Here is a 22,220-nt window from a genome sequence, read left to right on the forward strand (position 1 = left end):
GTTACTGAAGTACAGCGCTGGTACTGATCTAGAAGTAGCTGCAGGCTTTGAAAAAAACACAGATTTATTCACATGTCATTCGTCCTGCTCTGTGTACTGTCAACAGTCCCTGCTTTAGTCCCTGTCTGACAGAAGATCTCAACATTGATTCCCTTTATCTCTTAAATTTGTATCATTATTGGCATTGAAACCAGAAATATCTGTTATATTTTAAACATAACCAGCGGCCATTTCTATTGACTTAATTACATGAAAAGATCGGCTGCATGTTAACAGAAGAACATGGATTGCAAACCTTTGCCTTTCCTACAAAGGCACAAGTGCAACTGGTCACATGCAACAAGTGTCTAATTACACCCCGGGCAAATCCTTTTGACACAGCACGGCTAGTGTGTACTTATGCGCGTGTGTTTGTGTGTGGGTGTGTGTGAACAATATGTGTGCTTTATCCATTATCACGTTTCACAAGGTGTTTGGATAACTAATTAGACTGCTATGCTCTGTGTCGCCCAGGGATGAACAAGAGAAAACAAAGGGAAGGGTGAAATCAAGGAAGAAAATGTGACTGCAGGAACACTGAGGGGAAACCAACAAAATAAACACATGCCGCAAAAATATGCCAGGGATTTTCCTAAGCCAGGAAACAAATGGTGCACAAGGAGAACGTCTGCGCTTCACAGTCCCATAGATTACAGCTAAAGGGATGTATTTCTTCTGTTTTCAGGCGTGTGGTTAAGGGGGGCAAATGCCATGCCACTATGTGTTGGCTGTCCTTCTGTTTAGTTTATCCGGCTTTCTTTGTTTTTTTCTGCAGTAAGATTATCTGGCTGCACAAAAAAACAAATGCTTAATCTACATAGTCTATATGAAAGAAAAGTGTTTCTATATCGATGAGAAACGATAATTTGGAGGAAAAACAGTAACTTGAAGATGTTGTTCTCAATTCGACATTTGATTTGAAGCATTCACATATTACATTTTATTCCAGATTGGCATGTTAAAATCCAAAGGGTTGCTGGGAATTTGTAAGTGCATGTGCTAATGAGAATCATTAATCAGTTTCTAACAGTGGAGAGCAATTAACTTTCATATTCCCGCAGTTTTGTTACAAGACTTGTGTCATTTGGCTGTAACACGTTTGGCAGAGGAGACAGACAGGAGGTGGGCTGCAGATTGATTCTTCCTTCAATTACTGAAATTGCCCAGCAGGTGGAAAAGCCCTAATTGTATCAGTGTTACGTACTCTCTGCTTATCTTTTAAAAAATACTGCTTGCAGGTGTGTTATTTTTGGGATGTTGTTGTATGGAGGAAATTTCAATTGTAAACAGCCGAGTAACTATGGTGCCACCATTATTTTGTACGCAAGAACCCATGCAAAGAAACAAAGTGCATCCATGCCCATTAACTCTTCGGGTCAAATCTGACCGATGTAATTTCATCAATCATAACTTTTTTGTTTTACATTCGATTGCATTAAGGCTTTATGATATCCTTCACAGTAGACATGTGAACATATACAATGGCTGATCACCACTTTCATTGCATTTTGGATGATTTAGTCAACTTTGTAACACCCATGGTGTTCCCGGTCAAAAATGACCGCCATAAAGAAAAGTAGTAGTATTCGTTTATTAGTCCCCAAGGGGAAAATGGGTTGCAGCACATCACAGAGGCATTTCAAAAAGTTAAGACAATACATCACTGACAACAACATAGACACAGATAAAAACAAACAGACATAAGAAAACCAGATATCGGCAGACATGACAAGGGGCCTATAGGCCCTCATTTGCGAAATAGGGGGGACAGGGCCAGACCAGCTGGGTAAACAGTGCGTCCTAGCCATCATTTGTTCAGGAGTTTGATGGCTTGTGGGACGAAAGACAGCCTAGATCTGTTCTTTTTGAAATAAGGGGCACGATATCTCCGCCCGGATGGCAACAATTCAAAGTAAGAGGCAAGAGGGTGCCTCAGGTCACTCACAATATTGTGTGAAAAGGAATTAGTAAGCATCCGGATCAGATAAAACTCACACACAAACACCCACCTACACACAAACACTCTAGATGTGTCCCCCCCCCCCCCTTATGTGCCCAATGCCCCCATGTGAATCACACCTGGCACACACAAACACACATACACACACACACACACACACACACACACACACACACACACACACACACACACACACACACACACACACACACACACACACACACACACACACACACACACACACACACGCACACACACACACACACACACACACACACACACACACACCACACACACACACACACACACACACACACACACACAGAACAATTTGACCCATTTACCGCTCTTATGTGCCCATCCCCCCATGTGAATCACACCTGGCACACACAAACACACACACACACAAACACACACACACACACACACACACACACACACACACACACACACACACACACACACACACAGAACAATTTGACCCATTTCCCGCTCTTATGTGCCCATCCCCCCACATGGATCACACCTGGCACACGCAATACATGTTCCGTGTCTATTCTTTGTATATGTACTGCAGTTTTTCATGTATACCAGTAGTCTGATACAATATCTACAGTTTGAAAGGGTGTTAAATGAAATGTGGTGATGATTAATGGTGTTTGTGTTAATGTAGTTAAAACAGGACCGGTCAAATTTGACCACGAACACCAAAGTAAGGGGGGGGGGGGAAACAAAGACAATAGGAGGGTTAAGGATGCTTGACAACAACATTTCAGAGCATACAATATAGAAATATTAACAACAATAGAGGAATAGTTTACAGGTTTTTTTAAGGTTTAAGTTGGAAGAGATGTTCATATGTAGTGTGATTGAAAACAGACATACAGTATGAGGTGTTTATCATTTCTTGTATATGCACAAGAGAATAATGTAAAAACAGCGCAGGCACACTGCCTAAGACTTTAGTTTAAAGCTTTGTATATCCAGCCCATAAATACAAATCACTGCAGAAAACAAAGAAGTCGTTTTTTTTATCAGAAACACTGATGACATTGATGAACTGCAGATTACAGACACTTTAGTTTAGTACAAGGGTAGAGAACTTTTGGGGCATTATTAACAATGGAGATAACAGCAGTAAGAGCCATTACCCCAAGGACTAAAACGTTTAAGGTGCATTTCTCTGCACTGTTTTGCTCAACAGTCACTAGGTTTTGCAAAGCAGTCTTTAAATACTGGCTATAAATCATTATTGACCTGCAGTAATGTTTTTTTTCCACTGGATTCCCCTAACCAAAGTGTGAAAATTGGGCATGATGTTAATTTCACATACTGTGTCGCAAAAACAACTGTGTTTGTGCAATTTGTTCAGAGGCACAGCAGGTATAATTTGCATCTGAGAAATGCTCACTTGCGCACAAATTATGGATTGTTGTCAAGCATTGTTGAAACATATAAATGATATGACTGCTGATCAATCCAAAATGGCTGTAAACAAAGAATGTCATGACAGTGAAACATATATGACTGCTTCCCAATCTGCTCTTCTTCTTTCACAATATGACATCCAGGCATGGCGAACAAACTGCACTGCGCACCATGAGGAGATGTTCTGTGCCTTAGGTATTGCAAATGTAAAATTATGACTGCAGTGATTTGCATACAGTGTGTGGTCATGTAAATCAACAAAATGACTTCCCTGTAATGAGAAAAGCATGATCACCTCCCCCAAACCCTTTGTTTTAATATGTGGTTTATCATTTCTATGATGAAATTCACGGCTGTGTCTCACAATTTTCATATTATTTGGTTTTGCTCTGTATATGGAATACCTGTCAAGTCCAACAAATTACAACTCCAAGCATATAACTAGAGCATTGCAAATCAATTGGTGCTCATTCAATATTTGTGTACAGAACTAATTAGCAGAAACACATTTGCACTGACTGACAAAAGGATCCAAAGTAACAACAAAAAGTCTAACTTTAGCTGTATAAATGCTACTATTTAAATTATATGACCTGCAGATCACTTTACTGTCTGTTCTAAGAAAAACATCTTTAACGCAATATATCTGATCTTCCCGAGTCTAATTTTGGAAATATTTCACATTAGCATCTGCTGGCATAAAAAGCCATCTTAATTACCTGCCGCTGCGCCTTACCCATAACTACTTACTTAAAAAAACATCAGTATTTGGTAATCCAGGCAACAGTACATGTCAATATGATTAAATGTTTTTCCAATTTCTTGCACAGCGCTACTGTGAGATCAATTAAGGTAATTTAGCTAAATAACGATTGTGTTCCCCCTTTTGAATGTACAATCATTTGTGCTTTTGAGGACACACATTTGCAGAAATGAAGGCAGAAATGAAGGCAGGAAGCACCCTCAATGTTTTGTGATTTTACAATTGTTGTCTTCGCTGAAGGTGTAAACTCAATAGACTTCCCAAAAAAAGGAACTCAAGTGTGACGCCGATCACAGAAGGGCTAAAAATGACACCATCTTTTTTGAAAGGTGTGCAACACAATCAATCTTTTGTGTGGACATATTTCATTCCCCTACTGCAGTGTATCCTGTTGAACACATTGCTAGGCCTGGGGATGGAGGGACGTCAATAAGCAATACACACAATGAGTGATACACAGGATGTTGCATATAAATCCACAGCCATCTCGTTGATTATTTCTCTAATCTAGGGTAACAGGGCCTAATAATTCTGCCTCGCAGGTGAGCTGATTCCATAAATCTAAACATTGTTTCACTTTTTCCCAACATGAGATGATGAAAAACAAACTATCACTCTTCCCCCTGTTTTAGCAGACTGTCGTTAAACCTACATGTAGCATTGATAAGTGGCAGTCTCCATTAACAGCCCAGACTCAAAGGAACCAGAAATCCTATGTGTGTGTGAATTTGTCTACATGCACATGGGGTGTGTATTTACATACAAACAGCATGTGTGTGTCAATGCTGCTGAATAAAATGCTCAATTGTGACGAGCAAAAATATGCCTTGAAGCCATATTTCTCGAACATTCCTCATTTGAAACATCTTTGATGGATGTCGCACAACGTATTAAGCATTTGTTGTTTAACAGACAAAGAAGGATTGTGTGTATGCAAACACACACTGAATGTGAGATCACCACAGTGTACTAGAGAGTAATTTCCTCAAGTGTGTGTTGTGAGAGATTGATGGCCGAAAGCCGTCACTGCCGAAGAATCACTGCCGTGCCAAGTGATCCGGCAGGAAGGGCCGCTGTAGGTCACCCGCTCTCACCCTCACCCGCAAACTCTTTACAAGCTGGACTCAGTTGCTATCAATGTAGTCTCTCACACATATTGTACGAGACATTGATAACCCCGCAAATGTTGTAGGAGGATATTAAAAGCACCTTTGATTCATTTACTTCTGTATGGTAAAATTATAAGTGACTAGCATTCATTTAGCTAGTAGAAGTGAGCTAACATAGAGACATTACAGCTGCTCTTAAAACTGAGAAACAACTTCTTATCTTAATTTCCCAAGTTGAAATGTTCACATTAAATGACCTAAATAGAGAACATGTATTATAATAACAATGTATTTGTATACAAATTAACAAAATGTACTAACTGTTAATATATCAGACTATATAACCAAGATGTATTACAAAATGGAGTAGGAAGAAGCAACATGCCCATCACTCCGTACCACACACATAATTACATAAACAGCCTCTCTGCCTCAGTCTCCATACCCACAATTTTAACTACTATATTCTCTAACATCCCTTAATCAGACATGCTACCCATAGATAATGTGAAAATAAATAAAGCAATGAAACCCAAATACTACAATATACCATTTGCATGATGTCCACTCATGTCTACGTTTTTGTTGCATACAGGTTCATCAAAGAGTCCTCCAACATTTGGGAGTATTCCTTCACAGTCTGCGTTCAACGTCTCTTTTGTAGATGGGATACTCAAAACGTTTAACTCCAATCAGAGGCATGAAAGCTCGTACATAGCATTGTCCTCCTCTCATGCATCTACTAGCACGTGTGCTCCCGAGTGCTTGCCAACAAGCAGAAGTGTCTCTGAAGCTCTATGTGTCTGGGAAATTACAGATTTCCAGCCCACTGCCGTTTACTCCGTGCTTAAAAGTGTGTGTCTGACAGTGTGTTTGTGAGTGTGGTGTTCATTTGATCTGTATTCCAATAAACCTTGATTTTGTTGACACTGAATCAGCTTGCTGGGATGGGCTGTACACTCGCCTAGATCCCCCTTTGCACACGCACACACACACACACACACACACACCACACACACACACACACACACACACACACACACACACACACACACACACACACACACACACACACCACACACACACACACACACACAAACACACACACACCCACTGCCTATTTCCGAGAAAAAGACCACTGACAGATTTCCTATACATCGAGCAGAGAGGGGAGCTGTACAGGGAAAGAAGAAAGACAAGGACAAGATACCTCCTGCCGGGCATCTAATCTTCAATCTCTGGGATCACTGATATCTGATAAGAACATTGTAAATCAGGAAGCTAGAGAAACCCCTGCCTGAGCTCCGTGTCTGTACAAGACTGACATCTACATCTGTCTATCACATTGTTGGGATTTACAGTAGCCGGAGCGAATCCCTATGCCTGCTAACGGGAAGAGGAGAATCTGAATCAAGATTGAGACTTCTCCAACATAGCTTTTCTCCCACACATAGCTCAGGGAATGTATGTGGATATTTGTTTTACCTTTAGTGAGAGATGTATTGAACATGTATGTTCTCTTCCTGATATGTCTTGGCTTGCAGCAAAGTACATATTTACATTTGGGAGCAGCTGCTACAACCACACCTTTCTACTGTCTTCTACTGGGAGATGTGGGTAGGAAAACCCTACATCTCCTCGAGCAAGGCACTTTGCCATAACTCCTCCATCAACCCCCCATTGCCTTAATGGAGCTGAGCTGCTAAAATGTGAACAGTATAGCTCACAGGCGTGTGTGTGAATGGGAAGCATAGGCACTGCCAGAAAACACACACACACACACACACACACACACACACACACACACACACACACACACACGCATATCTCTCTCTTCCTCTACCACACACAAACTAATATTGTGGCCCCCCAACCTCACAGCACAGAGGGCTGACTGTAGTGTTAATGTCACTACCAGCATCATGCACCAATGCTCCTTATTTAGGTCCTATCGAGCCCACAGGCTGAAAATCTGTCCCTTCCCCACCTCCCCCTTCCTCTCTCACTTCCTGCCAGAATCCCGTTCCATCACTCCGTCATCGAGAGGAAGGCATGGAGAGATGTGCCTTCACACACCCCAATAGCTTTTCCCTCTCCTGAAATGCACTCAGTGTTCCCAGACTGGCAGTTACAAGGTGAAATGTGACACAAACGTGGAAAAATATCACTTTTTACAGGTAAGAAGTGTGCGCTCTTGACAGTGAGTGAACTGGTGAGAGGTGCAGTGTCTGGCTTTAGGTCAAGTTGGCTTTTGCTTCAGTCATGGGAAGTCTGTGTGAGTTTTGTGCAGGTTGGGTGCAGGTTAGGAGAAAGTGCCGTGTAAGCTACCATGTAATCAATTTACTGCATCAATAACATGGATTCACTTTTGCTAACAGCGAAAATCTTCAAAACAGATGGGTGTAATTGCAAGATGTGGATTTGAAGGGTTAATTTCAAGCATACTTTGGTGACCAATTAAAAAAAATGCAACTTTGTTTTGCAAGTTTGTATTATTGGCATGTGGTGAAGCAGTTGAACCACTTTCAAAATGTTCAATTCAACTCATTTGTTCAAGGATACTCCTTCACAGAGTTAAGTGTCAAATGCTACATTACATGTATAAGCTGTGTGTACAAACATTAAGCAATACAATGGCTAATTGCTCATGTGAATTTCAAGGTCCCTCATTGTTTACAAGGTTGTGGTGACTCAACAAAAAGCATTATCAGGCTCTGTTTGCCCTAGTATTAGTTTCCAGTTCTTTAACAACACAATGAAGGGGACACAACCAGGACTTAAATTAAGCTTATATTGAGTCAAGGCGAGTTGATTCAACACTATTCAAATGGGAAGATGGAAAGATAAAAGATTGTCAGCGGCTTTGTTAAAGGAATAACTTGACTTTTTTGGAAACAGCCTTATTCACTTTCTTGCCAAGAATTAGAGGGGGAGATACAAATAATATTTCATATTTAAAAAAGCTAATATAATTGGTATTGTACAAAGGTAAACACAAACATAAATTAATGGAGTTATTTCTTGAGGAACACGAGCTAGGGTACACTGTGTCCCTTCACCGAGTTTTATATTGCAAATATTTTATGATGATGAGCTCATTTTTACATGTTCAAACTACTTAAGTCAGCAAAAAGGATTCCACCTTGAGGTTAGTTTCTCCGCAGTTCATCCTCTCTCTTTGTGAGGTAACTGATAGCTTCCACAACACTTAACCGCTTGATCACTACACCATCTCTGGAAATAGATGCCCAGCTCGTTTAGCAGCACTGAAACACAGACAGCAGCGATATCTTGCTATTTTGGGACATACAGTATATCCCCACATTAAAGATTTTTTTCCTCTATTCAAACAATTGAACATGCTGTTAGATTCTCTCTCTGAAGTGTCAGTGTCCCCCCACAGGTGTCAGTCGGGATCGGCAGTTTAATGAAGTGCTGCATCAACATACTGACTCACATATGCCTTTCCTAAGGAGCGACTGTGACTCATAAAGCAACTGCAGCAAGAGCACACACTCAAAAGCACACACCAGGGTGCAGATGTATACTAAGGAACTCAAGCTCATACATAAATATATATAAATAGCTGAGATGATTTTGTCAGCCAACATTCTCCTGACTACAATTTGCTCTGACAGCAAGAAATAAATAAATGGATCGAAAAAAACACAAAGTTGCTGCTTTGAAGAAATAAATCACAGGTGATCATTCGAATGTGAAGGGAGGTAAAACATTACTTTTGATCACTACCGGAGATTAAACGAAATATCTCGTGCTGCACAACCTATAGCGTGGTATACATGAAAAGGCTGATGATATTCAGCAAAGAGGGCATGCAGGAGAAGAGATAAAAGCTTTTTTTTTAATAGGTGAGGAGGAAATGAGGGGATCGGGAGAGAAATCCTAGGAAGAGGAGCAAGAGAGATGGAAAGAACATTCCTTCTGACATAAGCTGGAGATGAGAGGAAAGGGAGGACAGAGTTTTCACACGTTCATCTTTTTGTTTGAGTGTAAGTGGGAGGTGTGAAAGTAAATATGCATGCATCGCCTGACATACTGCTGTTTACTGTTGAGGGCTGCGTTCAGCTTTTCCTCTGCCTTTCCAAGCTCACTTACTGTATTATAGATAAAGCAAACTTAAAAATGAAAGGAATTCTGGTCAAAAACAACCAAAGCATAATCTAAAGGAGATCTGTGCTCCCTACAAGCTCTTGAGCACCCCTACTGTTTCTCCATCGCTCGTTCCTTTTCTCAAATTCCTTTTCTTTTCCCATACTTATTTTCAAAGGGCTTAGACGGGGAGAGGGGAACGCATTCCCCCCTGTCCCGCCGGAGCATCAATATACAACAGAGCCCAGAGGTCCAAACAGGAGAAAGGCTGAGGAGAGCAACACAAATCCATAATGGATTTTCTTCTCCCTTTCATTCGCTTTCTGCAGGGAAATACAGTGGAGGCATACACTGGCACAGAATGAGAGGCGCAGGGAGGGGAGGGGGGAGAGAAGAGGTGAGGGAGAGAGGTATCAACGGGGAGAGGCCCGACACAGACTCAAAACAGTGTTAATAACAAACGCCCGTAAGAATATTCCTCTCATCTGTCTCTAGAGGGCTTGCGAAAAAAATTAAGGCCAAGCTCATCCCAGAAGATGACGGGAAAAAAGCAGCTTTGGTATAGCTTCGACTGATCTGAGGGCAGGAATTGTCATTAATCAAGTTTGTGTGCAAGTGAAGGGCTGCCAAGAGGTGTGACAGATATATGGCTGCAAGCAATAATATCCTGAAATACAGAAATGCATCAGTGAATAGAAGCTCTGTGGCTCTATCTTATACTTGCAGCTTTACAAGAAGAAGTCTGCCACTCTAGATGGCAATTCAGCCTCACAATATGTATTTCTAAAATCCTGAATGTTTGAAAATACGTAAACTTTGTTAGTGTGAAATTCTGCAAACCAGAGAGAAAATATGTTTACTTTCAATGTCAGTAGGCTACAAGGGAGCTTTCCGCCGAGGCTGCTACATTGACAGTTAAAGATAAGACTGTTTGTTCAGATATTGTTTGTTTCAGTCTTCAAACACAAGTGAGCTTTATTATGTTGCTGGTAACTATTAAAGGTGGGGTATGCTATGTCATTTTGGAGAAACCGGCTCGAGTGCGCTAGAATTGGAAAATACACAACCGGGAAAAATCTGCCACTTCCTTACAGAGCCCCTCCTCCAACACACACGAACGTGCACATGACCAATGAGGGCACGAGATAAATGTGTGCACAGATGGAAGGCTGACAGGCAGGTAGGCCATCCAGTTATTTTAGCCGGGCTGGTTTAAATGATTGGTCGTGCTTTTTACAGCGCCACGGCTTCCACAGATTACATTTTTGTATGTATTTATTGTCAAAGCATTTAATATATTCATTGCTATCGGGATGTTAAGAGCATTCCATGGAATATAACAAAAAGTGTTTCTGAAATAAATTACATACCCCACCTTTAAGTACAACATGTACCAAGTATCATCTTGAATAACCTTTGATGCTGTCATGATTTTCGCAAAATCCGTCTTTGATTAGTCATCAAAGGATCTGCTTGTACTGCCTCTGAATGCATCATTGATTAAAGTCTTTATTCAACTATTTTCCAGTTTCCAGTCCACTATCTTCAGGGGCGTTCACACCAAGTTCTTTTCCCACAATAGTTCATGAGAACTCAGTTCATGAGAACTCTTTTAGTTCTGATGAACTAAAGCAGATCGCGTTCACACCGGAATAAGTTCCTGGGGAAGGATTAGCCAAATGAAGCCGCTGACGTCACTTCTTCTTCTTCTGCTTTGGGTTTACTGGCAGGCTGCAAACAACTTCACGGCGTATACTGCCACCCGAAGTCCCCGGCCAGAAGTCCCCGGAGTTAGGGACTAGCCTTCCGAGTAAATCGCCAGAACACCGACACCTCCTCATCTCCATCGCTCCCATGTTTTCTTCTGTGTTGCCATTGTCACTACCCGATCTGCCGCCCTGCCCTATCTGCAGTGCGCATGTGCGAGATGGTCCGCCATATTGGACAACTACGTACGGCAACCCAAGTAGGACACTTGACACAGTGGCTTTTGGCAAAGCACAAAAAGAAAACTCGAGAGAGATGAGTTATTGTTATTACAACGTGACTTCACTATTATTTAACAACTCTTTTTATTGGGTTCTTTTATTTGGGGTTAAGTACATTGTCAGAATAAGTGAGAAATGGATTTAACTTCTGTTAGACAGCTATATGCCATACAATTTTGCATACATTCACAGTAAATATTTATTCAGTATGATAGCTGTAGTGACAGCCATAAGTTAGTCTCTCTGCGTTTCTGCGCTGGGCGAATGCTAATGCTAATTTGGCTAATGCGAGGATAATAAAATGGCGGCTTGACAAAACTTTTTGGGAGTTTTACGGGGCGTGGTTTGCATTCCGCCCAGCCAATCAGACATAGGAACCTTTTTCTCCCACGAAAAGGGGGTAAAAAAGGTTCTGATTAACCAATTTGGTTCTGATTAACCATGGGGCTTTTTGGTGTGAACGCAAATATACAGTATCTGAGTTCTGATGAACTATTGTGGGAAAAGTACTCCGGTATGAACTCGCCAAATAACACCTTTACGTCCAAACAGGGCTGTTTCTTCTTATAGGCGGACTATGTGGATGCATAGGGCCCCTGCGGCCACTAGGGGGCCCCCAAGCTGAAAGTTCAGGTTCAGCCTCAATATATTTGGGGAGAATTTAAATTAGCCGTCTATATTTGTAGACTCCTGTGTTCGGTGAAGCATTATATGCTTAACAATTAAATGTAGGATATCATATAAACACAACTAAACTGCAATGATAGCAAAGCTGTGGCTTGTGTTTGTGGGGTAATAAAGTCCAAATCATCGTTGGGCTGTCACCCAATGAATGACGTCTGAGGAAGACAAAAAATGTAAATCAAACAGTATTGAGAAAATATTGAATCTATTGCAGTTATTGAGGTAGAGGAGCCTTATTGTTTACCTTTTTAATATAATTCTTTGTAGGTTTCAATTGCTTGGTTTTCGTGAATTTAGCCAGGACATTTCCAGTTTACGACCTGCGTCTTAATTGAATGGTTTTGGCAATCTGTTTTATTGGTAGAATCACATTTTACTCACTACATTAATTGATGAGATCAGGGATGAAAACTGTGATATCACTACAACAAAATCTTATGGTGCAGGGGATGAGTGGTCAGACGGACATGTAGGTTCTCCAATATTCAGATAAGCTATTACCTTATATCGGTTTTGATGAAGCCAAACATAAGTGGTATAAAATATTACTAACAAGCCCAACTTGTGGGGAGGCTCAACTGTAATAAGTATAGCTCAAACTTAAACCAGGAACTCTGTTTGTCAAGTGTTGACCTTAAACCTCAGGGTTATATTGACTTGTGTTTCTTGGCTTGGTTTCTCTGCCTTTATATATGGGAAAGATCAAATGGTTCCCAGCTCTGCCTGTGGTAAAAGCACACTATGTTGAACTTCCATGGATGTCTATTTGAAATGGACCAGGAATCATTCGTTGGTATATACAGTATAGGCGTTATGACATGAGACTTTATAAATATATCTTTTTTTTCTACAAGGTGGTCTTAATGTTCCCTTGTAGTCACTTGTATTAAACAGATATCATACCACTTGACATTGTAAAACAACGTTAAGAACATTTTGTATTCAATATATCCAACAATGTTATCATAGAACCTGTGTTGTTCTGGTATAATATTACGTTTTATTGTGTTATTATTAATGCTGCATACAGTATGTTGGATTTCGTGAAAATGATGAACATGCCCAAAGCCCTGAATTTTAGCCTGGCGAGCGACCATTTTGTATTGTTTATTTCTTATTTTGAGTCATGATTACCAATAGGAATCCATCCTTATTTGACAATGGTCAAGTTACTTTAGTAATCGCTAATCTAACCTTTGTCACTTTAAAAATCTGCATAATTTAACTGCAATTTCTGTCATTTAGGAAAAGTAGATATATATTTGAAATGACACACTGTTGACTATATGTTCAAAAGATCACATTGGTATCTAACTATTGTCAATCTAGAGTATGTCCTATTTAAGGTAAAACACATGCCTGATATAACACATATGATGCACATAAGAAACGTTAGCCGTGTTTACCGTGTTCGCAGGTTCCCCGGGCTGGGCGGCCCGTCATATACAGACAAGATGTCAAAGTCCTCCTCCAGAGCGAAGCCTTGAAACACCAGCTGTATCCGGTTGTGCTCCGCCGCTACGATCACCCACGTACAGTTGGCGTAGTTGGGATAACCGTACGGATAGCCGGGGCTCTCTATCGTCCCATTGGGACTGTTTAGAGTGTAACTGCAGTTCTGAGCTGTGAAGAGAAAACAAGAACAGGCAGTTATTAAAGGTCACTTATTTTTGCAAAATCGACTTTTTCATGTCTTTTATACATCAACATGTAAAGAGATTCTGAAAGTTTCAGGAAAAAAGATGCTCTCACTTTTTTTCCTGATCCATTTATATAAAATTAAAAATTAAAATGAGCTGATCACATTTTAGCCACTTTATGATGTCATAACGAATAGTTTGGCTTGTGTAACTATTAGCCAATCACCAACCAAGGAAGCCCCTCCCCACCACCTTATCACCTGAATCTCCTCCTAGAGCACCATTGTGCTCTTTTTAACCAAATCTCTCTCAGAGGGGCGTGGGGAGGGGCTCCTTATTTTCATCTAAAGTAACAGACAGAGAATCAGCACTTTAGAAACAGGGCTGAAACAGAGGGGATTATGGGATCGGTTTGGTGTTTGGAGCAAAACACTTCAGAGACATGTTTTGTATATATCTGAGACCTATTATATATTGATGGAAAACAGTATAATAGGCGACCTTTAAAAGAGTTTAAGGTGTGTTGGCAAAGTGTAGAAAGTATTTATAGAAGATTAAACCGAAAAAACCTCTACAACCAAAAAAGGAAATGACACAAATCCACTTATGTGCACACCCACAGTCAAACAGCACCAATCGCTGAAACATCCATTATCACCTACAGCATGCAGCCTGAGCCATTAGTAAAGCAACGCTAAATGCTCACCCTCCACCACCTCCATCATCACACACTTGTTAACGCACTGGCCCTCACCACACCAGTAATAGGTTCCCACAGGGCATACATGGAGAGGAGAACATTAGGAAAGGATACACACTAAAGTCCTACCTTTATCTACCCCTTTTGCATCTTTCCTCAAACAGCCTTTCATCTTACATTTATATTGTGTGTGTTATGAGTGCAGGTTGCATGTGTGTAGTATGAGCTATGAGTGTGTGTGTGTGTGTGTGTGTGTGTGTGTGTGTGTGTGTGTGTGTGTGTGTGTGTGTGTGTGTGTGTGTGTGTGTGTGTTTTTAATCCCAAAGCCAAATGACTGATCTGAGCACAGCTGAGACTTTTAATCAATGTTAAAGATCTAGTTATAATTAATCCCCAACGTAGCCTCATGTGTGATTGCACATAATATGTTGTGTAGCTTTAGTGTGTGTTTGTGTTGATCTACTAATGAGTGTGTGTGTGTGTGTGTGTGTGTGTGTGTGTGTGTGTGTGTGTGTGTGTGTGTGTGTGTGTGTGTGTGTGTGTGTGTGTGTGTGTCGCCTCCTAAATCATAACATTTGACATATGAAGGTAATGATGGTTTTTTCCTCCACACTCATTTACCAAAGAAATAAATGACAAAGGCAGCTGAATGTAAGCAGTCACCTGCCAGTCTCCCACTAACAGGTGACAAGAGATTAAAATGTACATTTGTTGGACCATTACAAACCGTAAGCAGTCATGGGTTTTTAACCCTTAAATGTTTATGTATCCTGGGGAAAACGGAGTAATTGCGTTGTAATACGGGTAATATATTGGTATTAAATGGATGTAATATGGGTCTAGTCTTTTATTGGTTTAATAACAATACAACATGGGTGTAACATGGGTAAAATAAGGGTGTAATACAGGTGTAATAATGATGTAACATGGGTCTTATAATGGAGAAATATTGTGTAAGAAGGGTGAAATAATGTTGAAATAGGCGTCTTATAGGGATGTATTTATGTGTAATATGGGTGTTATAACAGTGTATAATGGGTGTAATGTAGAAAATAGCAATCAATACATTTTCCTAAATATGTATTTGTGAATGCCCATTCAAGGGTTACATTTTGGTTCACCATGTTTAAAATAATTGTCCTTTGCCTAAGAAACTTAACATATGTTTTGGCCACACCAAAGGAACCTGCTTAAACACACATCCTTATATAGAGGACTAAGTTAAAACGTCATGCGAGAAAACATGATATTTATATGATTAATGTGTATTTTATTCTTTGTTTGCTTCAGCCACAAACATGCATCATAATGCAGCCTTGTTAAAATGTAAGTAGGAGAGTATAATTGGAGGACATCTGTTATCTGCATAACCAATATTATTTAATATTACAAACACGTGCAGAAGATATGATTTTTGTTTTGTTAATTACATCTAAAGCTGTGTTAAAGTCTGGAATGAATCAATGCAATAAAATACGCTCATTACTTGAGGGCATAGGAAACAGGGCATTTCAAAAAAGAATGCGGAATGTAAACAGGAGCGGCATCGAAACATGTAGAAGTGAAGGTTGCTTTGTTACATTCCTCCACAGGGAATGTGCATCCCTTATTCAATACTTGTGAAACATACAGATTCTGTGCTGCTTCGTAAACTCTCTGATGGATAAACAATCCCAAAGCTGAGGCTCTGTCCAAATGACTCTGAAACGCGCCTCAACACCAGCGGGGATTTACCGATAATAAGGCACCATGCAAGAAGAAAAGACAAAAGGAAAGAAAAAAAGGGGCACTTTTCATTCCTCTCAGTCTTACTCTAAACCGAAAAATAAATAAAACATTTCTTTAAGTAAGTACAGAAGGGAAGAAGAGAATAAATTACCCAAAAATAGGCACGGACATGGATAATCCCTTATTAGCCAGACGAGAGAACGTCACATTTGTTTTCCAAGCAATAAACGAGCTTTAAGATTTAAGGGGCTATGTGCCACATCAGGGTGTTTATGAATTCTGAAATGCCACTGGAAACACACAGACGCACACAAACAAACAAAACCAATATTAGCTTTTTGTTGCAGGCAGCACAGCAGAACATTATCACAATACTTCTGGGGAGGGGAAAAGGAGAGATAGTGTCAGGAGGTAGAGATCCAGACTATCTGGATGGCCTCAGCAGCGAGATGATAATAGCATCTTCAGTCACAGAATATCCATCATTCCTATGTTGACTCCCCGGGGCCTTTCTCATCAAAAAGCAGACAGGGGCCGTCACTTTTCAGCACTTTTCATATGCGCTTGATCTCTTCCAAAAGATGCTAACGTGTGTGTGTACTTGAACCCTTGAATACGCTTAAGTTATATGTGTTATGTCGAGTTCAGCTCTTTGTTTGCTGCTGGGATGAATTCCTCTGCGTAAAAGAATGTGGGAAGATATGAATAAAGTAGTGTGAAATTGGATTGACAGTAGGCTAACTAAATATGACCTATACTGTATAGAAGGCTGAACATAACTGCATTATAGGGCACTCTTCCTCTAGTCTTCTCTCAGTCCTCATCTTTAAGCAGTAACGAGAAGAAAGAAAAATGATCAAAGCGAGAGCTATTTCCATCTGATTTTTCATTATTTCTTTTAAATAGCCCCAGCAAGTGAGCAACCAACCTCCCAATTACCGTAGGTCAATACCATTATCCAGGTAAAACATCCATACCCACGTTTCCAACCTGACTTTCATATCTACAGCATGGTCAATAATCCTCTCATCATCTCCTTCATTATGGCCTCAAACAAATGCCAATCAATGGCTCATACAGCTGCCGCATCCCAGAGTTGATGGGGGTCAGAGTTCACTGTTAACCTCTTCTGCATAGACAATGAGTCAGGGTGCGTGGGCTGGGATGAAGTAAGATACAAATAAAATGGATGTGAAGCCAACTGACTTGTTATTAACCAGTTCCAGGATAGAGTAGAAATGCTCGGAGAAAATAAATTGTTCCTGAGCCTTTTTCCATGTTAGATACTGTTTAGAGTCTTCCTCAGTATTAATATCTGAAAAGGAACTACAAAAATAACGACTAAAGAGGACGTTTTGCAACGAATGAAAAGCGTTTCACATGATCAAAGTGCACGGTTTGTTAGGGGACAGAAGACGCTGTGCCTCCTGATATATGACAGGTGATCAACCATGCAGGAAAGCGGCTCCTTGGTTTATGAGCACAATTAAGCGAAAAAATCACGACAGAGGATAAGTCTACTGAGTGCGCCAGAACTCTAGTTAATGCTACTTTCAAGTGTGAGCATCTGTGCCAAGTGACCGACTTTTAAATCGATATTGACGCACACAATCTGGGATAAAAGACGAAAAGAGGGTTTTCAGAGACCTTGCTGTTTTGGCTGCAGCCACAAATGCTGAAAATTAGATGGTCAGAATAGAATTGGAAACCAAAACAGACACATCAAAGCTCACTTAAGAACGCACTTTTGTAGCAAACCGCTTTACAACAGCATCAAGTTTGATTGTGATACTAATGTTAGTGATGTTTGCTGGATTTTGTAGTGACTCTTATTCTCCATGGACTTTGCACGAGATATATTTTTACCATAAGATACAAGAGCAGGAACCGAGGTACTGTAAGTCTACTCTCTGTTCTTTAGAAACCCAGAGCCTTTGATAAAGTGCATCTTTCACTTGAGGCTCGGTTTAATTATTTAAGCCTCGCCCAGGCTGCATTATGAAATTAGCTGCTGGGAGCTGTTGACCCACTGTGAAGCCCCTCAGTGTAAATCTGGAGGGGAGAGCCCATCCTGCAGTTGACCTCAGTGACACATCATAAAGACCCCATAAAGAGACTGCTGGCCGTGCTGTTTTAGCATGGCGGACCCCCGGCAAAGTAGAAGGTCATGTTTTCTCAAGTTGTTCAGGTGAACCATTAAGAATATGGGGTAGTAAAAGCAATATGCTGGTTCAGCTGTTAGGCATATTGCTAACTTGTTCAAGTGGTTGGCGTATTTTATCCCCCAGCATGCGTATGACAACTATTTTCATTGGCTCGTACTAGAATGTTACCTATGCTTGATATATGTGGAAGTTCAACAGATATGTTGTCCACGTCTAAGCCCACTGTGCCACTGGCAGCATCCGTTTGGCACCGACCATCTCCGGTGTGCATACCGCCAAATGTACAAGGAGAGGTTTGACATTGCTGGGGCAGCCATCCAGTGTGTGTGTGTCTGTGTTTGTGTGTATGTGTGTATGTGTGTATGGGAGCTATTGTTTTCTTTGCCAGGGCAGTAGCGGGCATACAGAGCTGCAGCGGCGTGCTGTGACACTTTGATGAATTGATGGTCACTGTGCTGTACTCCGGCGGGACAGAAACCTCTCTTAGTGGAGGAAGTAGACATGGAGAGACCAAAGGAGAGAGGAAGAATGAGGGTGACGGGGGCAAACAGTACGAGTATAGACTGACTGACTGACTGTATGTATGGACATATGGAGAAAATAGATTTGGAAGACGTGAGGAATAAGAGAAGCAAAGGTGAGATGAGGGACAAACGAGGAGGAGGAAAAAATAGCAGCACAGAGGCAATGAGGGGGAAGAATGAAAGGGCGGAACTAGGAATATGTCAGAAGGTCAACGAGAGAAAGAGCAGCCAATAGGAAAGAGATAACGGGGAGTTATTTTGTACCTATTTGTTGCCCTATGTCTTTGTCTGCACTGTTAGAGTTTATTCAGAGGGCTGCTTTAGAAGTTTGATTTTGTGTGTACTTTGTTTATATGAGAGTAAAATTAGACAACCATGTCGGCGTATTGAGGTATCAGTTGTCTGCACATGCATGTGTGTAATCCTTATAACAGTGTCACATATCAGCACGTAACTCTTCCGCTGAGATGCAATTACACCGGCTTCACCCTATCAATGGGAGGAAATGTCATCTTGGCAAACATAATCCCAACATCACGTTCATATAATACCATCAAGACACAACAATACTTCAGTTTCATTATCCCTCTACGCCTCTGCCTGGTCTCATCTAAGATTCAAGTTTGTCTTTGGACAAAAGACAAAGATGGAGGGACCATCGTGTTCTCGCAGTCAATAATAGAAGTGTGTTACGTCGTATGTGCTGCATAATGAACTGAAGAGAATTAAACTTGTTGTTGAATGTTTGATAAAGGGCCTCACTGTTCTTAGAAAGGCACAGAGTGTATAGTGGCATTGACATTGTCAACAGATGTTGGACTGCAGCTTGGATACACAACAAAATATTGAAATGATAAATCAATGCAACAGAAAATGACATTTTGAGTGAAATTGTTCCAATTGTAGCAACAGCCTGCAAAGTATTTTTTTGGGAAACCTCAGTGTTAGTACCACAAACTCCCTCATCAAATAGATAGTTATGCTCTTTCCTTATTCTCAAGAGAAACCATAAAGCCTCCATACAGTACATGTGGTATATCAGGGGCTATATCCATACAAGATGAGCATAGCATCAGATCAAACACTGAATATTCATCAACCAAATAAGTGCGTCCCCTAAGGTTTATCGAGTAACAGAGCTATCAACTATTGCATATACAGTTGTATATGTGAACTCTTTGGAATTACCTGGATTTCTGCATAAGTTGGTCATAAAATGTGTTCCGATCTTCATCTAAGTCACAACAATAGACAAACACAGTCTGCTTAAACTAATACCACACAAACAATTATATGTTTTCATGTTTTGATTGAACACACCATGTAAACATTCACAGTGCAGGGTGGACAAAGTATGTGAACCCCTAGACTAAAGACTTCTTCAAGAGCTAATTGGAGTCAGGAGTCAGCCAACCTGGAGTCCAATCAATGAGACGAGATTGGAGGTGTTGGTTAAAGCTGCCCTGCCCTATAAAAAATACACACCAGTTTTGAATTTGCTATTCTTAAGAAGCATTGCCAGATGTGAACCATGCCTCGCACAAAAGAGCTCTCAGAAGACCTACCATTAAGAATTGTTGACTTGCATAAAGCTGGAAAGGGTTACAAAAGTATCTCTAAAAGCCTTGATGTTCATCAGTCCACGGTAAGACAAATTGTCTATAAATGGAGAAAGCTCAGCACTGTTGCTACTCTCCCTAGGAGTGGCCGTCCTGTAAAGATGACTGCAAGAGCACAGCGCAGAATGCTCAATGAGGTGAAGAAGAATCCTAGAGTGTCAGCTAGAGACTTAAAGAAATCTCTGGCACATGCTAACATCTCTGTTGACGAATCTACGATACGTAAAACACTGAACAAGAATGGAGTTCATGGGAGGACACCACGGAGGAAGCCACTGCTGTCCAGAAAAAGTTTGCTGCACGTTTGAAGTTTGCAAAAGAGCACCTGGATGTTCCACAGCACTACTGGCCAAATATTCTGTGGACAGATGAAACCAAAGTTGAGTTGTTTGGAAAGAACACACAACGCTATGTGTGGAGAATCCAAAGGGTTGACATACTTTTTCTTGCAACTGTATATCTACCATATGAATAAACTTTAAACAACAACATGTTGTGTGTGCGCGTGCGAGCGTGCGTGTGTACCCGTAACTGCCTGCCTGCTGGGAAGATAATCCCTTCCGCCCCATAGATCCTTTCAGCACCACTATTTGTCTCTTGACGTGCACGCCTTGACCGCATCATATCCGTATTAACCTCTAGATGGCCGCCATTAAAATGGAAATGGATGAGCTCAGCGATCCCGCTCGCCTCCATACATTAGACTAATGACCGGGCCAAGAAGACACAGTCTGCCATTACAGACAAGCCAAATGCAGTGGAAGGCACTAGTGATAGGCCTGCTTCCACTTAGCTCACTGGGCTGAATGGTAAATGCGGTTTCCTTGAAAGGGCAGAAAAATGGAGCTTGCATTTCAACAATGGGGAACAATCGACGCTATGAATAACTTCTTGCCACATGAATAACTTCCTGCCACATGAATCTGTGAATAAAAACAATTCTCTCTGTAAACTCGAACAGCAGGCTCCATTAGCAGGGAGTTGTTTTAGGAACCAGAGAGTCTTATTGCCCTGCTCAGAGCGGCCCACCGCTCCTATTACTAGCAAGGGTATGGAGAAGACACTCAAGAAAGCACATATAGGTGTGCATTTTTGCAATACCTCCCGCTCTGGAATGCCTTTTAGGGGTCTCTTCACTCTTATGGAAGCACATTAAAAAAAATAAGGCACATTGTGGTACATTTTGAAGGTTTTCGGTTTGAAAACACAACAAGTTTGCCCCTCCTATCAGGTTCAACGAGGGTAACAGTGTTTGCCAGCAGGCCAATTTGAGCCAACTCCAGTTTGACTTGTATTGGGGCTGTAGCTTCCTCTTGGATGCATACTTATGATCTGGCACATCTTGCTTTGTTTTATCGAGGATGGCTCCCAGAAACTTACTGGACGGAGCAAAGTTTAGAGTAAAGAGAAATATGCAGCAGAAGGCTGGACACCGCCACTTCTCTAAAATTCATAAGGATTATTTTGATATGCCTTAAAACATATATTCACAAACAAAAACATATTGTCACAACATGCTGCAGGGAGAAATATGTTGGTTAAGGAAATAAACAACCTCCATGATAGCAAGTAGATGCACGCATGCAGAAGCACATATTTGCATTAGTGCTTGCATACATTTTTGACCGTTTTCAGGGCCGGCAAAAAAGAGGCACAATGGAGCATGTGTTCTCTCAGAAAGGGAGGAAGAGAAGAGGAGAGTCAGGCAGTTCCTTCCAGCTGGGCCATATTTAACCTGGTATCATCATGCCAGCCAAAAAGAG

At 41.0% G+C, this 22,220-nt stretch overlaps 1 protein-coding gene across 1 annotated transcript in view; it reads right to left on the minus strand.

The window, feature by feature from the left end:
• The window catches only part of csmd2 (CUB and Sushi multiple domains 2), a 281,630-nt gene that overhangs the window by 250,211 nt on the left and 9,199 nt on the right, over positions 1 to 22,220 (minus strand). The window contains 1 exon segment of the mRNA XM_034236672.1: positions 13,488 to 13,704. Coding sequence (XP_034092563.1) covers positions 13,488 to 13,704 — 217 coding nt within the window.

Source organism: Gymnodraco acuticeps, unplaced genomic scaffold (genome assembly GCF_902827175.1).
Source record: "Gymnodraco acuticeps unplaced genomic scaffold, fGymAcu1.1, whole genome shotgun sequence".
In the NCBI taxonomy this organism is placed as follows: Eukaryota; Metazoa; Chordata; class Actinopteri; order Perciformes; family Bathydraconidae; genus Gymnodraco; species Gymnodraco acuticeps.